At 47.6% G+C, this 24,757-nt stretch overlaps 1 protein-coding gene across 1 annotated transcript in view; it reads right to left on the bottom strand.

Moving 5' to 3' along the window:
• Positions 1-24,437, bottom strand: part of LOC138753928 (serine/threonine-protein phosphatase 2B catalytic subunit gamma isoform-like) — a 37,346-nt gene extending 12,909 nt beyond the window's left edge. Inside the window, exons 1-7 of the mRNA XM_069917501.1 lie at positions 24,343-24,437; positions 16,086-16,283; positions 15,023-15,147; positions 13,854-13,965; positions 10,978-11,123; positions 8,670-8,809; positions 4,361-4,438 (exon numbers count right to left, since the gene is read on the bottom strand). Of these exons, the coding sequence (XP_069773602.1) occupies positions 4,361-4,438; positions 8,670-8,809; positions 10,978-11,123; positions 13,854-13,965; positions 15,023-15,147; positions 16,086-16,283; positions 24,343-24,403 (860 nt within the window). The 5' untranslated portion in view covers positions 24,404-24,437. The remainder of the gene's footprint in view (positions 1-4,360; positions 4,439-8,669; positions 8,810-10,977; positions 11,124-13,853; positions 13,966-15,022; positions 15,148-16,085; positions 16,284-24,342) is intronic.
• Between the last annotated feature and the right edge of the window lie 320 nt (positions 24,438-24,757).

Genomic DNA, 24,757 nt, shown 5'->3' with positions numbered 1-24,757 from the left:
TCAAGGAATGAGCAAAATGTTTGCAGATGTCTGAACAAAATGGTGGCGGGGGGGGAGGGGCAGGGGGAAGGAGCACAGTTCCAAAGGCAGGAGGTAACAGGTGTATGAGGAAGGGAGGGCAAATCAGCAAGAAGGCGAAGGGGGGATGGTTCTGTGAATGGAGAGGGAAGGAGGTGGAGAGCTGGAGGAAAGATGACAAAGAAAAAGGGAAGGGAGGGAGAATGGAGAGTAGGCCAGCAGAGAATATGCGAACAGAAAATCAAGTGTTTTTTTGTTCCTCTGGTCTTGGTGGGCCATGGACAGACATATGAGCATGGACTGGAAAGTAGTATTGAAGTGGTTGGCTACTGTGGACAGAGCTAGGGACTCAGAGAAGCAAATCAAAGATTAATATGATCATTTCAAATCATTAAAAAGAGGGCATAGAGATCACGGAAGGTCACCTGCCCCAAAGTTGGGGAGGGGGGGGTGAACAGCCTTCAGCACGAGAACAGGGATGTGGGATGAGCTTCCGGCAGATGTGGTTGAGGCGGGATCATTGGTTACATTTAAGGATAGACTGGATCATTACATGGAGAAGAGAGGACTGGAGGGGTATGGACCGGGTGCTGGTCAGTGGGACTAGAAGGGTGGGGATTTGTTACGGCATGGACTAGTAGGGCCGAACTGGCCTGTTCTGTGCTGTAAGTGGTTATTTAACAAGTATAAGTAGATTCTGAAACAAGGGTGAGTGGGGAATGGATAACCACCAGATTAAGCAGGGATCGGAAAAGTACTACATCAAGTGGGGAACAGGACCCTTTATAAGAGAAGACTGGGAAGTGAATCCTAACTTACAGAGAGGAAAGAACAGGTTCCTGCGTCGGAGTGACCAGGGAGCAGGCTCAATTACCATCACTATGAGGGAATGAAGCAAAATGTGAGTGGCTTCTGGGACCAGAGGGAACGGAAAAAGCTTCCTTGCAATTCAGCAGGCAGGGATCGGTGCCGGAAATGGACGAAGGTGGGAATGGAGTGTTTCATGAGTGGAGAAAAGCTCCTGAAATAGAAGTGGTAAGGGCACAGTCTCCTACATTGGAAAGGTCTTGAGGAGACCCAGCAGGGATGTGGCTCCTACTCTGGAGGTTTTAAGGAAGGAGCCTGCTTTACTATTTCTATTAGATTTTAATACTTTAGATGATCATCCCTTTTGGGTGGAAATGGAACTGAGGTTTTCCAAAAATTTAGCTAACGTTGACAGTTTCCTGTCCGTTGACTGGGAGCCAAAACTTGATTCTTTACATATTAATCGCTGGTGACCACGTTTAGTGGGAGGGGTAGGATTAGAATTGAAGGGGGGGGGGCTCTCTTTCTTTTTCTTCTTTCCGTTTTTCTCTCTTTATAAATAGGAGATTACTCTATTTAGATAATTTATCATGAATATGTTGTAATACAGGTATTAGAATGAGGTGAAGTTTTCCTAAGGGAATTTCCATTGTATCTGAGCATTGCATACAAGGCAATGTATAAACTATTTATAATTCATATTCTATATGGTTTTGTATAAAGTTGTGTGGTTTGGGGGGTGCTGGACCTTCTGAGGCATGTAAAGGTGGATAAGTCTCCAGGTCCCGATGGGATTTTCCTCAGGACCTTGAGGGAAGTCACACAGGAAATAGCAGAGGCTCTGACAGTGATTTTTCAACAGTCACTGGAGGAAGGTGTGGTGCCAGAGGATTAGCGTGTTGCAAACGTGGTTCCTCTGTTTAGAAAAGGCTCCAGGTGTAGGCCCAGCAATTATCAGCCAGTAAGTTTGACATCATTGGTGGGTAAACTAATGGAAAGTATTCTTAGGAATAATATGTATAAGTACCTAGAGGGGCAGGAATTGATCAGGGACACTCAACATGGGTTTGTGAGAGGAAGGTCATGCTTGACGAATTTTGTTGAATTTTTTTGAGGCGGTGACCAGAAAGGTTGATGAGGGTAGAGCAGTAGATGTTGTCTATCTGGATTTCAATAAGGCTTTTGATAAGGTTCCATATAGAAGGTTGATGAGGAAGGTTCAGGCACTAGGGATTAATGTTGAGATAGTCAGATGGGTTCAATGGTGGCTAGAAGATAGGCGACAGAGAGTCATGGTGGATACCTGTCTATCAGGATGAAGGCCAGTGACGAGCAGTGTGCCTCAGGGATTGGTGTTGGGTCCCTTGTTGTTTGTCATTTACATTAATGATTTAGATGATGGGGGTGATAAATTGGCTGAGTAAATATGCTGACAATACAAAAATAGGGGGAGTTGTAGATAGTGAGGATGGTTTTTGGGGACTGCAGGAGGTCTTGGACAGCTTAGAAAAGTGGGCTGAAAGGTGGCAGATGGAGTTTAATGTAGATAAGTGTGAGGTGCTTCATTTTCGGAAGAATAATCATAACAGGACATATGCAGTGAAGGGGAGGGTATTGAGGAATGCAGAGGAACAGAAGAATCTTGGAGTAATGGTTCATCGTTCTTTGAAGGTGGATTCTCATGTAGATAGGGTGGTGAAGAAGGCTTTTGCTATGCTGCCTTTATAAATCATAGCATAGAATATAGGAGTTGGGAGGTGATGTTGAGACTGTTCAAGGCACTGGTGAGGCCAAGTTTGAAATATTGTGTGCAGTTCTGGTCCCCAAATTATGGGAAGGATATCAATAAGGTAGGGAGGGTGCAGAGAAGATTTATTAAAATGTGGCCTGGATTGCAGCATTTAGAATACAAAGATTGAGTAGACTGGGTCTTTATTCATTGGAGCGTAGAAGGGGGGATTTGATAGAGGTATATAAAATTATGAGGGGGATAGAGTAGCTCTTTCCCTTGAGGGTAGGTGAGATTGGAATGAGGGGTCATAAGTTAAAGGTTAGGGGGCAGAAATTTCAAATTAACATAAGAGGAAGCTTCTTCACTCAGAGAGTGATGGCTGAGTGGAATGACCTTGCGGAAGATGTGGTTGCAGCAGGGTCAATTTTGTCATTTAAAAGAGGGTTGGTTGAGTACATGAACATGAGGGGACTTGTGGGCTATGGAGAGGGAGCAGGTAGATGGGACTAATGGAGTTCACTTAAATCAGTGCGGACTAGAGGGGCCGAAATGGCCTGTTTCCGTACTGTAATTGTTATATGGTTATGTGTAGTTAATATGCAATGTAATGTTTCTCTCTTCCAAATCAATTAAAATATATTAAATAAATAAAAAAAAGAAGGGGCTGCTGCCATTGAGCGAGCAGGAAAGAAGCTGCAGAAATAAATGAACTGCCACCCTGCTGTGAGTAGAGGATGGGTTGCACAGCTGAAGTGAGAAGGGAATAGACTCCTGGCATGATGTGAGTGCAAAATTGTCTGGATTATGTGGGGTCTAAGACATGACAGTATGAAGAAGGGAATCGATTCCTGCATGACAGTGAAAGGGGATGGGAAGGGAACAAGAAGGGGACAACTCTGGGACCAGATAGTTGGAGAAAAGATTATTCCTGGACCATGATGACTCAGACTGAACTTGAAGACTACAGCAGGCAGACAGAATGCTCCTCAGTGGGGTGATCAGAGAATGAGCTAAACAGCAGTAATTGGTAATTCAATTTGCTTCCTCTCCCATTTAAGCCTCCTGTTCACTCACCACTGGTGTCAACTACTGCTTGCCCACTGATAAACTGTGTATTCCCTGGATACATCTTCTCAATATTAAAAAAAACTGCATGTTTGATTCTTGGGATAATGGAGAATCCTTTAAGGATGGTTCCTGTTGCCCTTCAGAAATCACAGCTTTCAGAAGATGCCATGATCAGCAATGGGTTAAGTTAAATATTGGTGGGGTCATCAGATAGAATGACCTTGCTTGAATGTCACCATGGATCTTTTACATTCAGTGGGTAGACAATGGAGCTAAAGATTAAATGTAAAAATCGAAACTCCTAACAATGTAGTTGAGTGCTCCTGGTAGAACCTCTCTGACAATAAAGGAACTGTAATGAGAGCCACTTGCTGGGGAGTCGAGGAATGACAGCAAATGCCTTTCAATCTGCGCCAAAGCTTTAATTCTTTTTCTACTACTGTATGAGATGAAGACACATAGCTCAAGCTTCCACCTTCCCTGCCTATCTCCAACTAAGGAGGGAGAGGAGAGAGCTGGAATCTTTCTCTGTCCCTCTCTTAACCAATGCCGTCTCCCTGAAGGTCAGTGTACTCTTATGTTGGAGGGGAGGGGAAATGGGGCAGATTTCCAACTTGCCAATTACATCTTCCCAGCAGATGTCCTTGCTTTTCTCTTCCATGGCTTGTAAAAACAAAGCAAGAAATAAACAAAACATTTGGGCTACCATCTCGCTCAGGAGAAAACATTGCTTACCCGGCATCCTGAGCCTCATGAGCACGGATTACTGACAACAAGTTGTTTTGTTGCAAAAACCTGCAAACTGCGGCATAACTGCAAAGGAGACACACATGATAAAGCAGGACCAAGAGTCTTGCAGGACCCACACTCAGATTTCAATTTCCTTCAGTAACAATTCAAAGCCTGTTGCTAAATTAATTTTCAACAAAATCCCCAGTAAATCTTTGTCGCACTGCCAAACACAAATCAGGATCGAGTGAAGAAAACGGAAATAACAGGGCAAATATCCATGAAAGGAAAAGGAAAAAGCCACCAAGCCAGGAACCAGCTCTGCAGCACATTAACATTTCCAGTTACAAATATTTTCAAAATTCAGCCAAGAGGAGCGATCTGAACTGACACCAAAACAAGTTTACTTTTTAGTTACAGTATTTGGCTATGCCCTAATCCTTGCTGAGTTCACATCCTAAACCATACCAGGTATCTTAACTTGATTGGCCCTCTGCTGCCCAGGTTTGTTGGCTTTGGGTTGTGGATGGGTGGTTGTAGGTGGTGGGGTGGCTGATGAAGAAATGGCCAGGCTTACTGTTTCTAGGTAGCAGACAAGGGAACAACGTTACTACCGTGCCCTCCATAATGTTTGCGTCAAAAACGCTTTTTTCCTTTATTTGCTCCTGTGGTCCAAATTTGAATAAATGTGATTAAAGTGCACATTCCAGATTTTATTCAAAGTTATTCGTACATATTTTAGATTGACCATGCAGAAAATTTCAGCACTTTTTATACTTAGTTACCTCATTTCAGGGCACCATATTTGGGACATAGGAATGGTATGTCTATTAGTCATGTTTAGTATACTCTTGCATATCCCTTGCATGCAATAACTGTTTGTGTATGTGATTCATAGACATCATCAGCTGCTAAGTATCTTTTTGGGTGATGCTCTGCCAGGCCTCTACTGCAGCCGTCTTCACCTCCTGCTTGTTTCGGGGGCTTCCCTTAAGTTTTCTCTTCAGCAAATAGAAGGCATGCACAATTGGATTTAGATCAGGTAAATGACTTGGCCATTCAAGAAGTTTCCAGTTTTTAGCTTTGAAAAACTTCTTTATTGCTTTAGCAGTACTTTTAGGATCATTGTCTTGCTGTAGGATGAAGCACCGTCCAATGAGTTTGGGGGCATTTGCTCGAACTTGAGCAGATAAGATGCTTCAAAGCACCTCAGAATTCACTTTGCTGCAGCCATCAGCAGTTACAGTGTAGCGGCCCGCTACTCAGGAGGCAGTCCGACACACAAAATGGCGGTCGAATGCAGTGATCATACACGGCCCGTGCAGGCTAATTGCCTTTCACCTTGGCTGACTGCCTGTGCGGTAGGAACATTGACCAATCAGTGACTGGAATGCCACTGACGTCCCTTCCGCCGACAATGGCGGGAAACTGTGCTTATATAAGCAGGGGCAGAGAGTGCAATAAATCAGTCTTGTCTATAAGTGTGTCATTCTTCCACTATCTGCTGTAGCGACTTGCTACAACATCATTAATCAAGACAAGTGCACCAGTACCAGTGACAAGACAGACATACATGCCCAAACCATAACACCCCCATTACCATGTTTCACGGATGAGGTGGTATGCTTTGGATCTTGGGCAGATCCTTTATGCCTCCACAATTTGCTCTTCCATCACTCTGATAACTTTGCCATCCTGTCTCTGTGACTAACTAGTGGTTTGCATCTTACAGTGTAGCCTCTGTATTTCTGTTCATGAAGTCTTCTGCAGACAGTAGTCATTGACACATCCACTCTGCCTCCTGAAGAGTGTTTCTGACCTGACGGACAGGCGTTTGCGAATTTTTTTTTTCATTATGATGAGAATTCTTCTGTCATGAGCAGCGAAGGTCTTCTTTGGCTTGCCTGGCCCTTTGCGATCAATGAGCTCACCAGTACGTTCTTTCTTCTTCATAATGTTCCAAACAGTTGATTTTGGTCATCCTAAGGTTGGGCAATGTCTCTTCCTGTTTTATTCATGTTTTTCAGCCTCATTCTGGCTTCTTTGACTTTCATTGGGCACAACTCTGGTCCTCAAGTTAAAAAATGGCAACTACAGACTCCAAAGGTGATCAAAAGCTTCAAAGCAAGCCTTGCTCTCTTATACCTGCACCAATGAAGCAATTAAACATACAGAATCGGAATCAGTTTTTATTGTCATGAACAAGAAATTTGGTGTTTTGCGGCAGCGTCATAGTGTAAACATTCATATTATAACCATCTTACAACATTACTACAAAAAATAAAAATAACAGTGCATGAAAAGTAAGGCAGTGTCATTGGTTCATTGCTTATTCAAGAATCTGATGGCAGCGGGGAAGAAGCTGTCCTTGTGCCATTGAGTGGTCGTCTTTAGGCTCCTACCTTTTTCTGATGGCAGCTGAGTGAAGAGGGCCTGGTCTGAGTGGTGGAGGCTTCTTTTTAAGACACTACCTCATGCAGATGTCCTTTACGGAGTGAAATCTGATGCCTGTGAGGTCGCCGGCTGAGTTAACAACCCTCTGAAGTTTATTCTTGTCCTGAGAGTTGGCGCCTCCATACCAGGGAGTGATGCAACCAGCCAGAATGCTCTCCATGCTATACCTGTAGAAGTTTACGAGAGTCTTTGGTGACATACCAAACCTCCTCAAACACCTCACAAAGTATAGCCACTAGCAAACCTTCTTTGTGATTGCATCAACATGGAAGCTCCAGGAGAGATCCTCAGAGAAGTTGACACCCAGGAATTTGAAGTTCTCCACAACTGAGCCCTTGATGAGGACTGGGTCATGTTTCCCTGACTTCCTTCTGAAATCATCTCCTTGGTTTTGCTGACTATGAGCACAAGGCCGTTGTTGCACCACTCAACAAGCCGATTTATCTCCCTCCTGTTCACTTCCTCATTGGCATTTGTGATTCTACCAATTAATGTGGTGTCATCAGAAAACTTGTAGATAGCATTGGAATTGTGCCTGGCCACACAGTCATGGGTGTGTAATGAGTAGATTAGCTGAGTAATCGCAAACATCTGGTGCCCTAAAATGGATGAACTATGATTACAAATTTATAATGTGGAGAGGGGCAAAGGACGGAAAAAAAAGTCTTTGCCCCTAACATTATGGAGGGCAATGCAAGTCTCAACAAGGCAGCGAGGTGTTGATAATATATCACTCCAACAACCTCTCCCTTTTAATAACTACAATAAGAGAGCAGCAGCTATCTAATTTCTTATCCCAGGAGAAAATTATTTAAAACATCCATGGAATTAGACTTGTGAACAAAGTAATAACACCAAAAGATATAGAGCAGAAATAGGCCATTCAGCCCATCGGGTATGGCCCACCATTTAACCATGAGCTGATCTGTTTTCCCAATCACAGTCCTCTCCCCCATAACCTTTGATGTCCTGGCTAATCAGGAACCTATCAATCTCTGCCTTAAATACACCCAATGTCTTGGCCTCTCCAACTAGCAGTGGTAACAAATTTTAATGATTCACCACCCTCTCACTAAAGAAATTTCAGTGCATCTCTGTTCTAGTGGACACCCTTCAATACTGAAGTTGCATCCTAGATTCTCTCACCATGGGAAACATCTCTGTTCATGCCTTTCAGCATTCAAAATATTTCAGCGAGCTACCCCCTCATTCTCCGAAACTCCAATGAGCTGCAAACGCTCTTCATATGACAACACTTTCATTCCGGAATCACCCCTGTGAACCTTCACTGAACCCCAATTTCAGCACGTTCTTTCTTAAAGAAGGAGCTCAATACTGCTCACAATACTTTAAATGAAGTCTCACCAATGTCAACATCATCATAAGACATAGGAGCAGAAATAGGGCCATTCAACCCATCGAGTCTGTCCCACCATTTAATCATGAGCTTTTCCCAGTCAGCCCCACTGCTTGGCCTTCTCCCCATGACCTCTGATGCCCAGGCTAACCAATATCTCCCTTAAATATACCCAATGAGTTGGCCTCTACAACTGTCTATGGCAACAAACCACAGATTCACCACTCTCTTTCCAAAGAAAATCTTCCACATCTCTGTTGTAAGTGGACGGCCTTCAATCTTAAAGTTATGGCCAGTTGTCCGAGAATTGCCACCACGGGAAACATCTATTCTGTCCATACCTTTAAACATTTGAAATGTTTCAAAGAGATCTTCCCTCATTCTCCTAAATTCCAATAAGTACAGGCCGTCAAACATCCCTGACCCTAATCCCTCACCCATAACCCAATTTCTATAACCGGGCAAAGTGGCCTTTCACATCCCCTTATTGTCATTTGCACAAACCTGAAGAAGTAGGAGCAGCCTCGCACAGTGTTATGGCTGAAGTGGTCTGGTGTCTTCTCGCTGCCGTAGTCCTCAGTCGGGTCCGACCACAGCAAATCACACATGGGACCAAAGGCTGGTGGCTCTTTAAATCTGTCTAACTAACAGATGAGATGGAGCATTAAGAGATAATTGAGCACATTTTACCATATCAGGGTTTCCCAAAATGCCTTGCCAACAAGGAAGCTTTCCTTTGATGTGCAGTCTCTGTTAAAGCATTAGAAATGTGACAATACATAGATGACCCCATAAATTAGGCTGGGGTTACTCAAGAAACAGGGTGACAGGAATGGGGTGGGGTGTGACTGGGGTAAGAAGAACCAGTAAACAATTGCCAGGGTTGGAGGACTCTGGATGGCTGTGGGAAGAGAGGAGGATTGGAGAATGGAATGGACATGAAGTTTACAATTAATCACCAGTTAATTAATACTTTGGAGAAAAACAGTGTCTGGTGATCAGAAACCAAGGACTGAGGGGGATAAACAAAGGAAATGAGCTGCAGCCTGTACAGGGTCAAATGAAGGAATGATTGCAGAAGTCTTTTCTTTGGGTACATGGAAAAACTGGAGAATGTGAAGAAGAAACAAAGGGATAGAGATTGAAGATTCTCCATGTTCTGAGATGGGGTGCAGGCTTGGTGGGAAGCACACCTTAATTGGACATCATAAGCTCCAATACAAGATGGAGTGAGACAAAGGGAAGGTCCAGTTAGTCTTCCAGAGCAGCAACATTTCTCTCCCACCCACTTCCCAGGTTCTTGTCTGTCAGAATTCTCTCCATGTCTGCGTAGGTTTTCTCTGGGTGCTCTGGTTTCCTCCCACCTCCAAAATGTATGGGGGTTGTAGGTTAATTTGGGTGTAATTGGGTGGTATGGATTTAAATGGCTGGAATTGGCTTCTATCATGCTGAAAATAAAACTAAAAATTTAATTTAAAACATCCTTCATTCCTCTCTATTTGGGTAGCATGCTTAGTGCAATGCTATTACAGCGCCATTGTCCTGGGTTTGAATTTAACAGGGTCTGTAATAAATTTGTACGTTCTCCCTGTGTCTGTATGGGTTTCCTCCAGGTGTTCCAGTTTCTTCCCACCCTCCACAAATGGACTGGATTTGTAGGTTAATTGGATGTAATTGGGCAGCATGGGCTCACAGTCTGGAAAGGCTTGTTATTGTGTTGTATGTCTAAATGTAAAAAATAAATTTACTGTAAAACCCTTGTTATCTGGAATTCAAGCAAAGGGCAACTTCAAGTAACCGTAAAATAAATAAATGTTTAAAAATTAAAATAATTAAGAATAAATAAAAATTTAAAATTTAAAATTGTATATGTTCTTTGAAGTAAACACGTAAACATTTGGTGAAGATGGGAGCAAATATTCAGCCAGCAGAGGGCCTTGGCCGTGGTTTGCCTGTAGCAGCTGTTTGAATAAAGTTGTATTTGAATAAAATGGTGTCGCCCAGAATGAAGAGCTGGTTGATGCTGCTTGTCGTTGGGATGACTCTCTTAAAGTGTCTCCTTATCCCTGCTTAGTAAGAGTTGCCCTGATTAGAGGCTTTATCTGTAAACTTGGGTGGGGGTTGATTATGATGGTGGCATGGTTAGCGTAGCAGTTAGTGCAATGCTGTTACAGCGTCAGCTTCAAATTTAAATTTAAATTTTGCAAGTTACAGGATATACCTGATTAAAGTGAACTTTATGTAATTAGGACTACAATATTGGTTTTTTTTTCAAATTACATATTTTGCACTGTCTTTTGTCTTTTAAACTGTTTATTCTCAATACTGGTGTATTAGCTAGGCATTGTAAGAGTGAATCTCAAGCATCCGTAAAATTTACTTATCCAGCATCTACCAATCCCAGTAGGTGCTGGATATCAGGGGTTTTATATTATCTTTTTTTTTCTCATTTCTTGTGTGTTAATCATAACTCATTGCTAGTGTGTCTCATGTACCTGAGGAACTGCAGCAAATAAGACTGCACATTGTACGTGTATTTGACGATAAACTTCATTCATTCATCTCATCTCCCCACTCAGGGTCCATTCTCTCCCAGTCAAAACCTTGCCTGCCTTGAGGTTCACCCTTCCCAACCTGCACCCAAAGTAACTCTCCCTGTTTTCCAGAACTTCTCCCCCTGCATTCTACCCTTACAGTGAAACCGAAGGGTAGCTCATTACAATGAATCAGCAGTAGGCTGTAACTGGTGACCAAGGTAACTGGCCTGCTCCTCTGGACAGACTGTTTCAGCTGCAGGAGCACTCATACTTACTCTCCTAATGTCGTCAAGACTGTGGATGTTGGGTGACAAGCCCCCATGCAGGCAGAGGAACTGATGATTTATGAGTGCAGCCAGAGGCAGACAGTCAAATGCTCCCATGCAGACATTATACAGTTGGTCTGAGTATTTGATTCTGCCTGGAAAGAGAAACAAAATAAAAGCAGCAGTATTAATAGGCCACATGCACAATCCCTACAACTTAAGTGATAACCCAGACCTTTAACTCAGCACTGCATCACTGACTGAACTTCTAGTTTCCCAAGGCACTCTTCCTCACTGCCTTGTGGCTCTGCTATTCCCTTGCGTGAACTGTTTGTCACACATGGACACCCTCCATTTCACAGGGCTTGAGAGGCACCATCCAGACATATAGCTGAGCTTGGATCCTTAATGAATATTTCCTTGTTCCTGGGGTCAAATGATTAAAATGACAATTTTGACCATGACTATAATCTGAATGGTCTTCTGACCTCTCCTTCCGCTCTGCTCCAATTATCCTCCACACACTAACCCCCACTGCACTGAAGTTTAAAACTCGACCCATTGCATATTTTTTCTGGGTTTCATTGTGTTGAATAAAATCTTAAATTTCACATTTATTTTCCTTTAGTTCAAATTTCCTTCAGGAGCTCTGAATCTCTATAATTGGCACCAGTCCAACTCTCAGACATCTAAACTCTTCTGATTCCAGCTTCTTACAATCCTCGTTTTTAATTATTCCCACTAGTTTCCCTGGCACTAAATCCTGGAATTACTTCCTTAAACCTTCTGAATTTTCTCTCTCCTGCTTAAACCAACTCCTCTCGTTTCAAGAACTGTTTCCCCCACCCCCCCCCCCCCCAATAGCTATCAGGCTCTTGAACCTCCCCTTATTACTCCAACCAGAAACTACTCCAGCACCACACAAATACCCTCGAGTCCAACTGTACTCAAGCTTTTCTCAGCTATGCAACCCCCTCCTCCCTTTCCAAGGATTCTGCTCAAAGTTTATGGGCCTCCTTCCCTGTGAAGCAGTAAAGTTTTGGTTTCTTCCTTAATTCTCTCCTACCAACCATGTAAAAAAAATTATATTACATGAGGTAAAAAGGAAACAAGGCTTTTACTTAAAATGTGCTATGACCCCTGACCAGGAGGAGGGGTGTGCTGCTCGTCTTCACTAGTAGAACACATTTTATTTTGCACTAACTGTGACGATTTATTTATATTTAATATTTCTTTCCATACTGGGGTAATTTAATTGGAGTGGTTTCATTTTTACAAAAGTACCTATGTGGCTGCAGCAAGTTAAAATTTTGGTGCACATGCACAATGACCATAAATGCTTTATGATTTTCATTACTCTATTGGTTACCTGCCCTGCTTCTACAGCACAGAGTTAATATCTTTAATAGCACTGTTCGGGTTATTAAAGATACACCAAATAAAACATATTATGGGTACACAATCCTTTATCCAGAACTTTGGGGGACGGTGTGTTCCGAATTTCAGATTTTTCTGGATTTCAGAACAAAAGCCACCTGCCCCAGATTTAAGCCCAGCCGAATTGTGGTGCTGTATCCACCCCCTTCCAGTCATGCTGGCATCTCTCTCCCCCTCGCCCACCCAAGTCGTGCTGTCGTCTCTCCGTCCCCCCGAGTCACGCTGCCGTCTCTCTCCCCCTTGCCCACCCGAGACGCGCTGCCGTCTCTCCCCCCTCACCTGCCTGAGTCGCGCTGCTGTCTCTCTACCCCTTGCCCGCCCAAGTTGTGCTGCCGTCTCTCTCCACCCGCCCACCCAAGTCCCACTGCCATCTCTTTCCCGCCCACCCGAGCCCCACTGCCATCTCTCCCCCCCCCCCCGCTTACCCGAGTCGCGCTGCCGTCTCTCTCTACTCCACCCGCCCGAGTCGCGCTACCGTCTCTCTCCCCCGCCTGCCCACCCGAGTTGGGATGCCGTTTCTCACCCCCCCCACCCCCGTCACGCTGCTGTCTCTCTCTTTCTCCCCTCCACTGTACCAGCACCAGGAAAAAAAAAATGCCGGATTTTGGAGCTTTCTGGATTTTAGATGTCCGGATAAAGGACTGTGTACCTGCATTGTGAAGTCATTCCTGGAAGAACATTGGGACATTTTGGGTTTTGTGTAATTTTTAAAAAAAGTCTCATTTTATAGAAGAAACCCTCTACAAATGAGAGAGTGCTGGAATATGAATATCAGTGGATTAAAAATCTTTTTGTATTGAGATTTCTTGATCTCGCTAACTCATTAGTTGTAATCAGTCGGGGAATCAAAAAATTTCAGAGGAATGTTATCACGTTCTTACAAGAAGGTGCCAGGGAGCCGGATTCATTCACACCCCCTCAGATGAAATACTCCATGAGGACCAGAATGGTGGCACCTCACAGACGCACACATTTACTCTGTTCAGCAGCAGTAATAATTCAATTCCTAGCTTTCATATCTCAATCCACAGGAGCATGAAAAGAGGGTTTCCACCAAAGGAGGAGATGCTTTGAGGGAAAGGTCCACAAAAGGGTGCTAGGTGAAGAAATTAGGTCATGATGAAGGATGAGCATGATCACTAATAGCTATGGGCAACTTAAAGCACTCTGCCTTGTGTGCAGTTTGTCCCAGGCAGAGGGGTTGACAGCTCAATGCAGGGTTACGTTAACAAGAGCTGCAATGTCCCAGACACCAGTCCCGTGCTTGTAAACTATGAGGATGAGAGGCTAATCTATTCCCCCTGTTTGAGGCAACATCCATTCCTGCCAGGTTCCTTTCCTTCTTGTTTTGAACAAATGGACCAGCGTCTTGGCCAATCAATGTTCACCCTGGCTGGGGACAGGCCCAGCCTGGACAAGTTTTCAGGAGGCACATGGAATATACTCACACTCTTGCTTGAATGTGAAGTACTCGGTTAGATGTCTGCACTCGTGGTTTCCTCGGAGCAAGAACAATGTGCTCGCATGATGAATCTTCAAGACCCAGAGAAGCAGTACACACTACAAGAACAAACATTAAAACATACCCGGGCAGAAATAGGTGAACATTTAAGAACTTGCAAAATGTTTTCAGAGTGCAGGTTAAGAGCAAGCAGGGAAATGGATTTACATGGTTATGGTTAGTAAGCCAGTAATGATGGGAGGGAGCTGTGTTCACATCATTAGTAGTAACAGGCAATGAGATAGAGGGGTTAGAGAGAGGCAGCAGGATAGAACTGGCATAGCATCAGGAGAGATGGCAATAAAGTGCAACTGTACAAGCTAGTGGTGAGGCCGCATCTGGAGTACTGCGTGCAGTTCTGGTCTCTTGAGGAAGATGTACAGGCTTTGTAGGCGGTGCTGAGGAGGTTCACCAGGTTGATTCCAGAGATGAGGGGGTTTGCCTAGGAGGAGAGTTTGAGTCGCCTGGGACTGTACTTGCTGGAATTTAGAAGAATGAGAGGGGATCTTACAGAAACATATAAAAGTCTAGAACTAGGGCACATCGCCTCTAGATTCAGGGTGGTAGATTTAGGACGGAGATGAGGAGGAACTGCTTTTCCCAGAGGGTGGTGACTCTGTGGAATATGGTGACCACTGAAGCAATGGGGTCTATAGTATATTTAAGACAAGGTTGAATAGATTTTTGCATAGTAGGGGAATTAAGGGATATAGGAGAAAGATAGCTGGGTGGAAATGAGCCTACCATCAGATCAGCCATGATCTCATTGAATAGCAGAGCAGGTTTAACAGGCCAGATGGCCGACTCCTGCTTCTATTTGTAATGTTCTTCCATTCTAAGTCCAACCTGTGAAGTTTACTCAAACACCAGCTTTGGGTGTTTCTTTCAGGGAGTATTAGCTTTTTGGTTTTTAAAGACTCATAACTTGCAGCTGTTTCACGTCGATCCTAGCCATAGCTCAACATAAAGCAGCTTCATGCAGCTTATTTGTTTTGATATTTAAAGTCCTCCCAGAAGAGACAGTGGAATAAATGACTATTGTGGCTCTCTAAAGAGCATGGTTAAGAACATCCCCATGCCCTCTGTGTGGACAGGAGTGTAGGTTCCTGATCTCACCTCAATGCTGAAATTGCCTCGATCCACATAATCTCCAAGGAAAAGATACTGTGTGCTGCTTGGTGCTCCACCAATCTCAAATAGCTTCATCAAGTCAAAGAACTGACCATGAATGTCACCACAGACTGAAGGAAAGAGAAGGCACAAGTCAAGTGAAAGTTTGGGGCCTCATAAGCACACAAACCCAGAGCTGCCTAGGTTTCCTGGCACAGATCTGTTCGAAGAGAAGTGAAGAAAAGGGGAAAGGGAGAAGAGAACAGATGGCCTTTCAAGGATGAGGGGATGGCAGGATTATGCAGTGACGATGATTGGGTTAGGCCTTGGAAGGGTTGTGAGGAGATATGGTGACAGAGAACGATGGCGAGGTGAGTGGTTGGCAATGCAGGTGGGACTGAGGTGGAGAGAGCCAGGGGTTTAAGGTGAGGGCATGTGGTGGTGGTGGGATGGCAAATATGGGTTGCTGATGAGTTCCAGCTGGACAAGGTGAGGGGATGTCAAGGAAGAGGCTGGCAATGCAGATAAGCGGAAGAGTAGAGGGATGAGGATGGAGGATGGAAGGATAGGGGATGGAAGGGAAGGGGTTGGAAAGATGGGGGATGGAGGGGGTGGGGATGGAGGGGGTGGGGATGGAAGGGGTGGGGGATGGAGGGGGTGGGAGATGGAGGGGGTGGGGATGGAGGGGGTGGGGGATGGAGGGGGTGGGGGATGGAGGGGGTGGGGGATGGAGGGGGTGGGGGATGGAGGGGGTGGGAGATGGAGGGGGTGGGGGATGGAGGGGGTGGGGGATGGAGGGGGTGGGGATGGAGGGGGTGGGGGATGGAGGGGGTGGGGGATGGAGGGGGTGGGGGATGGAGGGGGTGGGGGATGGAGGGGGTGGGATGGAGGGGGTGGGGGATGGAGGGGTGGGGGATGGAGGGGTGAGGATCACCACTTCTGTCTTCTTGCTTTTCCAGTCCACATACTTTGAGAGAGAGTTTGCGAAGAAAGGGTGGAGCGAAAGTGAGAGTGGAGAGCTATGAAATGAGGCTCAGGGCTGATCAAACACCAAGCTGAAGCTGCAGACCTGTGACAGGCGCTTCCACCTCAATCAGAGTCTGCTCTCTGCGAAAAACGGCCGCTCCATCTTCAATGATCCTGATGGCAGCTTCTTCCTCCAACCGCCCTTCTTTAATGAAATGTGCTTTGAGGAGTTCGAACCTGGGTTTGCCCTCAAAGTAAACGTCCTGTGTGCTTAAGCGGCGGACTGGTGGTACGGGAACACCTGGAGAGAGAGTTACAGGAGATCTTCACTGGTTCATCATACAGATGGCTGTACTTTTCACATCAACCCAAGGCAATTGGCCATACAAGCAATTTTGCATCGATGAAGAGTCAGTCAACTTTTCAGGATTATGGAACCATAGAACATTATAGAACAGAAAAGACCCTTCGGCCCTTCTAGTCTTGGAAAACTATAGCCCTCCTTACCCCTCCCATCCATGTATCTGTCCAAATATTTCTTAAATATGAAAATTGAACCCATATTCACCACTTCAGCTGGCAGCTCAAAGAAGCAAGTCCAGCAAGTGACCAGATGACTAACAGTAGGCACACATTAAATTAAGTAAAAACACAGAAAAAGACTGTCAAAAGATTAAAACAGAATCTTGAACGAAACAAGGAAGTGGGCTGATGGAATTTAACTCAAGTGCTGCATTTTGGGAAGTTAAACCAGGAAAGAGTTGTAAAAGGATCAAGGACATAGTTCCTGAAAGTGGTGATTCATGGGTAAATAGAGGGGTGACTAAGGCATTTAACACAACTCCCTTCAACAGCCAGGACATGGGAGTACCAGTACAAGAAGTTGGGAAGTCATATTACAACTTTGTAAGAGATCGATTCAAGTGGCGTCCCGGGCATGTGCCATGCCTGCCATACCCTTAGAATAGTCTTCATCTTTGAAAGTCTTTTCTTTGGTCGAAGGCTGACAAGCAACATGATCAATAACCATCCTCACTGAGAGGTGCCTACTGAGATATGGAAAGTGATCCATCATTTCCAACGTCTCATTCACGGAGGTGATGTTGTGCAGTGTGGCAGCCTGGGCAGAGAATATTTCCTCACGGCTGTTTTATGGAAGGCCCATTTTCTCATACATTTAATTGAACATGTTGGCAATACAGTTCAACTTCCAGGTGCACATTGTGTCACATGTACACCACAACAGAATGATTCTGAGAGGAGATTTCAGCTTTATTGTCAAATATATGACATCAAGTACAACCCAGATACTTTTGCCTGTGAGCAAGCAAAATTACCACCTATTGGTAGTGCAAATAAAACTGTACTCAATGTACACGTTAACAAATAAAGAAATGTAAACAAATTAACTTTGCATATAGAGAAGAAAAAAATCAATAGAGTCCCTGATTAAGTTTGTGGTGAGGAGTCTGATGTTGGAGGGGTAGCAACTGTTCCTGAAGCTGGTGGTGCAAGTTTTGTGGCACCTGTACCTCTTTCCTGATGAGAACAGAGCGTGTGCTGGGTGGTGTAGATCCTTGATGATTGCTGCTGCTCTCCGATGGCAGCGTTCCCTGTAGATGTTCTCGATGATGGGGAGCGTTTTGCCTGTGATGTCCACTACCTCTTGTGGGGCTTTATGCTCAGGGGTATTGGTGTCTCCATACCAGCCAGTCAGCACACTTTCCACCACACATCTGTAGAAATTTGCCAGGGTTTTCGATATCATTCCAAACCTCCACAAATTCCTGACAAAGAGGAACTGATGTGCTTTCTTTCTGATGCCTTTAGTGTGCTGGATCCATGAGAGATTCTCTGAGATAGTGACTCCCAAGAACTTAAATTTACTCACCCTCTCTACTTCTGATCCCCATGATCACTGGATTGAACACTTCTGGTTTTCCCTTCCTGAAGTCAACAATCAGCTCCTTAGTTTTGGTGACATTGAGTGCAAGGTTGTTGTTGGTACACCATTTGGCCAAGTTTTCAATCTCCCTCTTACATACTGACTCATCACCCCTTTTGTACAACCCACTACCGTAGTCTCGTCAGCTGTGGTATTGAGTGGAGATGACAAGGGTTTAACCGTTCCCTTTGTGGAGTCGCTCCCCTTTGGCTGAAATTTGTTGAATATGATGTGGAAGACCGCAACAAGATTGAGCAGAATCGGAGGGATGATGCACCCATACTTGACCCCATTCTCTACTGGACCTACTGGTCTTGCAAGTCACCATGCAGAGATGTAAACAAATAGAAAGGCAGCCAACTTTGGAATGGATTCTCTACAGTCCCATTTGGTTGACAGTCAAAACTTTTGTAAAATCTCCAAAGGCAATGTAAAGTACTTTTGGAACAGTCGAGATCATATCAACCAATTAAATAGGATGCACGTTGCAAAACCTTGTGAGGGCTTTTCCCGTGGCAGACAACAGAAAGTTAGTTACTGTAGTTATTGCAATCAGATCTTCTTTCTTGAAAATGGTCACTCTGCCTTTGTACACCTCTGGCATGTCCTCTTCTTCTCCACTTAGGTCGTCGAAGCAGTGAAATTTCCTCTCCACTGAGTTTTAGAATTCAGCAGGTGGAACATCTGCCCTTGAGGTCAGGTTGTTTTCCAGTTGGCATGTGGCTTCTTGTTAACTTGGGTGGTACCAAAACTGGATTGAATAGTAAGCTGTGGGATGGAGTACAAGACAATTGCTTCAAGGACAGAGTCTGAGTGAAGGAGTTTTCTCCAGGCTTCTTGGGGTGCTGCAACTTTAATAAGCTTTCTGCTGCTTGTGCTTCTCATGGGCCGAACATGTTGGACATCAATAATCGTAAGTTCATGCATACTGTGATTATTATCTGGCTACTGGATTTCCTCGCCCCTCTTTGCATCGTACTATTTATTTTTCAGGTCACGTGATTTTTGTTGGTTCTTGCCTTCATGAAGGGCTCAAGCGCGAAACGTCAGTTGTGTATTTTTTACCTTTGCTATATAAAGGACTCTGTTCAATCTGTTGAGTTTCTCCAGCTTTGTTTTTTACTTCAACCACAGTGTCTGCATATTTTCATGCTTACTTCTATCTCATTGGTAACAACTGATCCAATTCATAAAGATGGCATTCCTCTTTAAATGTTCCCACCTAAAATGCATGTAGCATTCATTTCTTTAGCTGGTCGTGTACACACCACTCTGAGCGCCTTTCTCCTGCCCTTCTTCCATCACTGTGGTGGAGAGTCTTGCCACGCTCAGGTGATGTCAGCAGCTCCCTACCTTCAAGTGAGAAGAAGGGTGCTGTTAAATTTGAGCAAGGGAGGAGGGGTAGAGTGACCAGACAGGACACATCAGGCAAAGAGGCAACCCAAAGGTTGGAATTGCTCAGTCACCTCGTTGAGGTGAAGTATCTTAAGTCCAGGGAAAATTGGTCTGGTTATGATCTTCTAATTCTTAGATTTGCGAGAGGACACCCATGTCTAATCCTCTAGTTCAGTAACAGAAGTAATTAACTAACAACTGAAAACATCAAGAGATCTCAATCATGCAATTAAATTAGTTGCCATTCCAAAGAAAATGTGTGAGTAAATGCTAACCAATACAATTTATTCAACTCCATTTGACAAACATAATGGAGTTCTTCAAAGCAGTAACAGAGATTAATTGTAGTGTAGATGAAGTTATGGATCTGGGACATGCAGGAAGTGTTTGATCCAGGTGTACTTATCAGCAAAATGAAATGCCCCAGGACTACAGGGAGAGTGAAATTATAGAAGCAGCCAAGAGGGGCAAATGGTTGCTTCTCCTTACGACCAGAAGGAACCACCACATCATTGGCAGAATCACAGACGCCAGTGAGGAATTGTACAGGAGGAAGCTAGGTCAGTTGGTTGTGTGGTGTCACAACAACCACCTTGCACTCAACATTAGGAAAACTAAGGAACTGCTTGTGACCTTCAGGAGGGGGAAATCAGGAGAACACAAACTACTTCTCATCAAGGGGTCAGCAGTGGAGAGGGTAATGAACTTCTGATCAATCTAAAGAAGATCATCTCTGAAGATCTATCCTGGGGCCTTCATGTTGATACAATCATGAAGAAGGCTTGCCAGCGGCTATACTTGCTGAGGAGTTTGAGAAGATTTGTATGTCACCAAAGACTTTTGCACATTTCTACAAGTACACCATGGAGAGCAATCTGACCAGCTGCATCAGGGTCTGGTACGGACGAAGCTGCCAACGCACAGGACAGGAAAAAGCTGCAGAGATTTGTGAACTCGGCCAGTGACATCATGGGCATCAGTCTTCACTCCATTGAGGATTCCACAGGAGCAAGTATCTCAAGAAAGCAGCCTCTATCTAAGGACCCCAACCACCCAGGCCATGCCCTCTTCTCACTGCTACCATCAAAAAGGAGGTACAGGAACCTGAAGATGACACCAAATGGTACAAAAACAGTTTCTTCCCTCCGCCATCAGATTTCCGGGTGGACAACAAACCACAGACACTATCTCACTTTTTCTTTTCTTTTTTCACTAATCTATTCATTTTTTAAACATATAATTCTAGTAATTTGCATCTGTAATGCTGCCACAAAATAATGAATTTCATGACACGGTCATGACAATAAATTCTGATTCTCAATGACAACTTTTGAATTACAATAATTTCCCAAATGACAAACTGGGCAGATAATTGCAACACCCAGAACTATAGGAATAAATGAGGAAGAACAGAGTTCAGGAATCCACAGGCAAACTGGAAAATTAGCCAGGTAAATGGCAAATGCAATGAACTTCAGTGCTATACGATTCTATATCTTAAGTATACAACTCTGCCTTCAACTACATTCATGTCTCTCTACAAACTGATAAAGAATGTGAAGATGAAGACCATGTGACCAGGGAGTAGGAGAGGGGAGGTATTATTGGAAGGGATGGAGAGAAGAGGGAGGAGTAGGAAGGAGTGAAGAGAGGGTTGATCTCAAGGGAAGGAGTTGTAAAAGGGAGTTGATGGTGCTGTAGAAGGTGATAAATCAGCATTAGGAGAGGGAAAAGTAGGAAGGTTGTAAGTGGTAATATGGGAGGGATTGTATTGAAAACAGGGAAGGTGCAAGAAAATGATAAAGGGGACAGCTGATTGATAAGAGCAAAATGAAACCAAGGGATACATTCGAAGGAAGTGGCTTTCAACCTTTTCCTTTCCACTCACACATTAAGACATCCATTACTAATCACAGAGCACCTAACATGTTATGTGAGTGGAAATTAAAAGGTTGAAAACCATTAGATAGGTAGAGGTGGTAATAAGGTGTGGAGCAAATTATGGAGAGCAGCTGATTTCGGGTGAGGTTTGGGTAGATAGGAGCTAATGAGGATGATGCAGACTCATGCAGGGAATTTTGTTGGGAGATGCAAGGGGTGAAATGGGGAGAGGAAGGGATGGCAGAGGTGATGTTGAGCAAGTGTTGAAAGGGATTGATGCAAATAGGAGAAATGGAAGGAAAAGAGGGATGTGAAAGGAGGAATGGGGAGGGTTGTTGAGAGATGTGCAGGGGAGGGATGTGGAGGGGAAATGGAGGAAATGTGGAGAGAGGGAGGATAGGAGTTGACGGGGAAGAGGGGAGCGGGGAGGAGGGGAGCGGGGAGGAGGGGAGCGGGGAGGAGGGGAGCGGGGAGGAGGGGAGCGGGGAGGAGGGGAGCGGGGAGGAGGGGAGCGGGGAGGAGGGGAGCGGGGAGCGGGGAGGAGGGGAGCGGGGAGGAGGGAGCGGGGAGGAGGGAGCGGGGAGGAGGGGAGCGGGGAGGAGGGGAGCGGGGAGGAGGGGAGCGGGGAGGAGGGGAGCGGGGAGGAGGGGAGAGGGGAGAGGGGAGAGGGGAGAGGAGAGGGGAGAGGGGAGAGGAGGGGAGAGGAGGGGAGAGGAGGGGAGAGGAGGGGAGAGGGGAGGAGAGGGAGGGGAGAGGGGAGGAGAGGGAGGGGAGAGGGGAGGAGAGGGAGGGGAGAGGGGAGGAGGGAGGGGAGAGGGGAGGAGGGAGGGGGGAGGAGGGAGGGGAGAGGGGAGGAGGGAGGGGAGGAGGGAGGGGAGAGGGGAGGAGGGAAGGGAGGAGGGAGGGGAGAGGGGAGGAGGGGAGAGGGGAGAGGGGAGGAGGGGAGAGGGGAGAGGGGAGGAGGGGGGAGGGGAGGAGGGGGGAGGGGAGGAGGGGGGAGGGGAGGAGGGGAGGAGGGGGAGGGGAGGAGGGGGGAGGGGAGGAGGGGAGGGGGGAGGGGAGGAGGGGAGAGGGAGGAGGGGAGAGGGGAGGAGGGGAGAGGGGAGGAGGGGAGAGGGGAGGAGGGGAGGAGGGGAGAGGGGAGGAGGGGAGAGGGGAGGAGGGGAGAGGGGAGGAGGGGAGAGGGGAGGAGGGGAGAGGGGAGAGGGGAGGAGGGGAGAGGGGGAGAGGGGAGAGGGGAGGAGGGGAGAGGGGAGGAGGGGAGAGGGGAGGAGGGGAGAGGGGAGGAGGGGAGAGGGGAGGAGGGGAGAGGGGAGGAGGGGAGAGGGGAGGAGGGGAGAGGGGAGGAGGGGAGAGGGGAGGAGGGGAGAGGGGAGGAGGGGAGAGGGGAGGAGGGGAGAGGGGAGGAGGGGAGAGGGGAGGAGGGGAGAGGGGAGGAGGGGAGAGGGGAGAGGGGAGGAGGGGAGAGGGGAGAGGGGAGAGGAGGGAGGACAGGGGTGAGGGGGAGGACAGGGGTGAGGGGGGAGGACAGGGGTGAGGGGGAGGACAGGGGTGAGGAGGGGGTGAAGGGGTGGGGAGGGGGAAGGGGTGGGGAGGGGGAAGGGGTGGGGAGGGGGTGAAGGGGTGGGGAGGGGGTGAAGGGGTGGGGAGGGGGTGAAGGGGTGGGGAGGGGGTGAGGAGGGGGGAGGAGGGAGGTGGGGAGGGGAAAAGGGGGAGAGGGGGAGGGGGAAAGGGGAGAGGGGGAAAGGGGAGAGGGGGAAAGGGGAGAGGGGGAAAGGGGGGAGGGGAGAGAGGGGAGGGGAGAGGGGGGAGGGGAGAGAGGGGAGGGGAGAGGGGGGAGGGGAGAGGGGAAAGGTGGGGAGGGGAAAGGTGGGGAGGGGAAAGGGTGGGGTGGGGTGGGGTGGGGAGGGGTGGGGAGGGGGAAGGGGAGGGGAGGGGGAAGGGGTGGGGAGGGGGAGGGGTGTGGGGAGGGGGAGGGGTGTGGGGAGGGGGAAGGGGAAAGGGGGGAGGGGAAAGTGGGGGAGGGGGAAAGGGGGGAGGGGGAAAGTGGGGGAGGGGGAAAGGGGGGAGGGGGAAAGGGGGGAGGGGGAAAGGGGGGAGGGGGAAAGGGGGGGAGGGGGAAAGGGGGGGAGGGGGAAAGGGGGGGAGGGGGAAAGGGGGGGAGGGGGAAAGGGGGGAGGGGGAAAGGGGGGGAGGGGGAAAGGGGGGGAGGGGGAAAGGGGGGGAGGGGAAAGGGGGGGGTAGGGGAAGGGGGTAGGGGGAAGGGATGGGGGGGTAGGGGAGGGGGGAAGGGATGGGGAGGGGGAAAGGGGGGGGTAGGGGAAAGGGGGGGTAGGGGAAAGGGGGGTAGGGGAAAGGGGGGTAGGGGGAAGGGGGGGTAGGGGGAAGGGGGGGTAGGGGAAAGGGGGGTAGGGGAAGGGGAAGGGGGGGAGGGGGAAGGGATAGGAAGGGGGGGAGGGGGAAGGGATAGGGAGGGGGAAAGGGGGTAGGGGAAAGGGGGGTAGGGGAAAGGGGGGTAGGGGAAAGGGGGGTAGGGGAAAGGGGGGTAGGGGAAAGGGGGGTAGGGGAAAGGGGGGTAGGGGAAAGGGGGGTAGGGGAAAGGGGGGTAGGGGAAAGGGGCGGGGCGGGGAAGGGGCGGGGTAGGGGAAAGGGGCGGGGCGGGGAAGGGGCGGGGCGGGAAAGGGGCGGGGCGGGGAAGGGGCGGGGCGGGGAAGGGGCGGGGAGAGGTGGAGGGAATAATGGGGAGAGGTGGAGCAAGGGATGGGGAGAGGTGTGAAGTGAGGGAGGGGGAGGGAGAAATCTGAAGGATTGGGAGGGATGTGGAGAGGAGGGACGTGGAAGGGAGAGGGGAGAGGGGAATGGGGAGGTGGAGGTGAAGGGAGGGGGGAGGGGAATGGATGGGGAGAGGTGGAGCGAGGGATGGGGAGAGATGGAGGGGGTATGTGGTGAGGGAGAAATCAAAGGTAGGGAGGGTGGGTGGGAGGGATGTGGAGGAGAGGGAGAAATGTGGAGGGTTGAGGGAGGGGGAGGAGGGAGGGAGGGACGGGGAGTTGTGTGGGTCTGGGGGGGACGGGCTGGTCAGGGGGAGGTCTGCTCCTCCGGCCTCGGCCCCCCGTGCTCCTGCCGCTGCTGCGAGTACCTTTCATCACCCTGTCGACGGTCGAGAGCGGAAAACCCCTTGCTTCGGGAGCCGCCGCCATGTCGCGGGGACAGCACTCGCGGCAGCCCCGCACTGCCCGCCGGGAAATGTAGTTCTGGTTTCTGTCGGAACGTAAACGACATCTCCCAGCAGGCATAGCGTAAGCAGTGAGCGCGCATGCTCCATAGGCGGTATCTATCGCTATATTTTTCGGATGTTTCGGGCCTGAGCCATCATTATAAAGCAGGCAAGTGTCTGAATTAAAAGGCTGTGGAGAAGGGGAGGTGCTGACAGGATGTGATAAGAGGAGGGGTGAGAACTGATTTTGTCTCTGTGAAAGGAGATGGGGAGTGGGGGGGTGTGGGTGGGGGTCGGAGAGATCTAAAGGAGATGGGGACATAGTATTCAGGGTAAT

Source organism: Narcine bancroftii, chromosome 2, assembly GCF_036971445.1.
Source record: "Narcine bancroftii isolate sNarBan1 chromosome 2, sNarBan1.hap1, whole genome shotgun sequence".
NCBI lineage: Eukaryota > Metazoa > Chordata > Chondrichthyes > Torpediniformes > Narcinidae > Narcine > Narcine bancroftii.
Note: the sequence above shows the minus strand (reverse complement) of the source record. Positions and strands in the feature narration are given on the sequence as shown.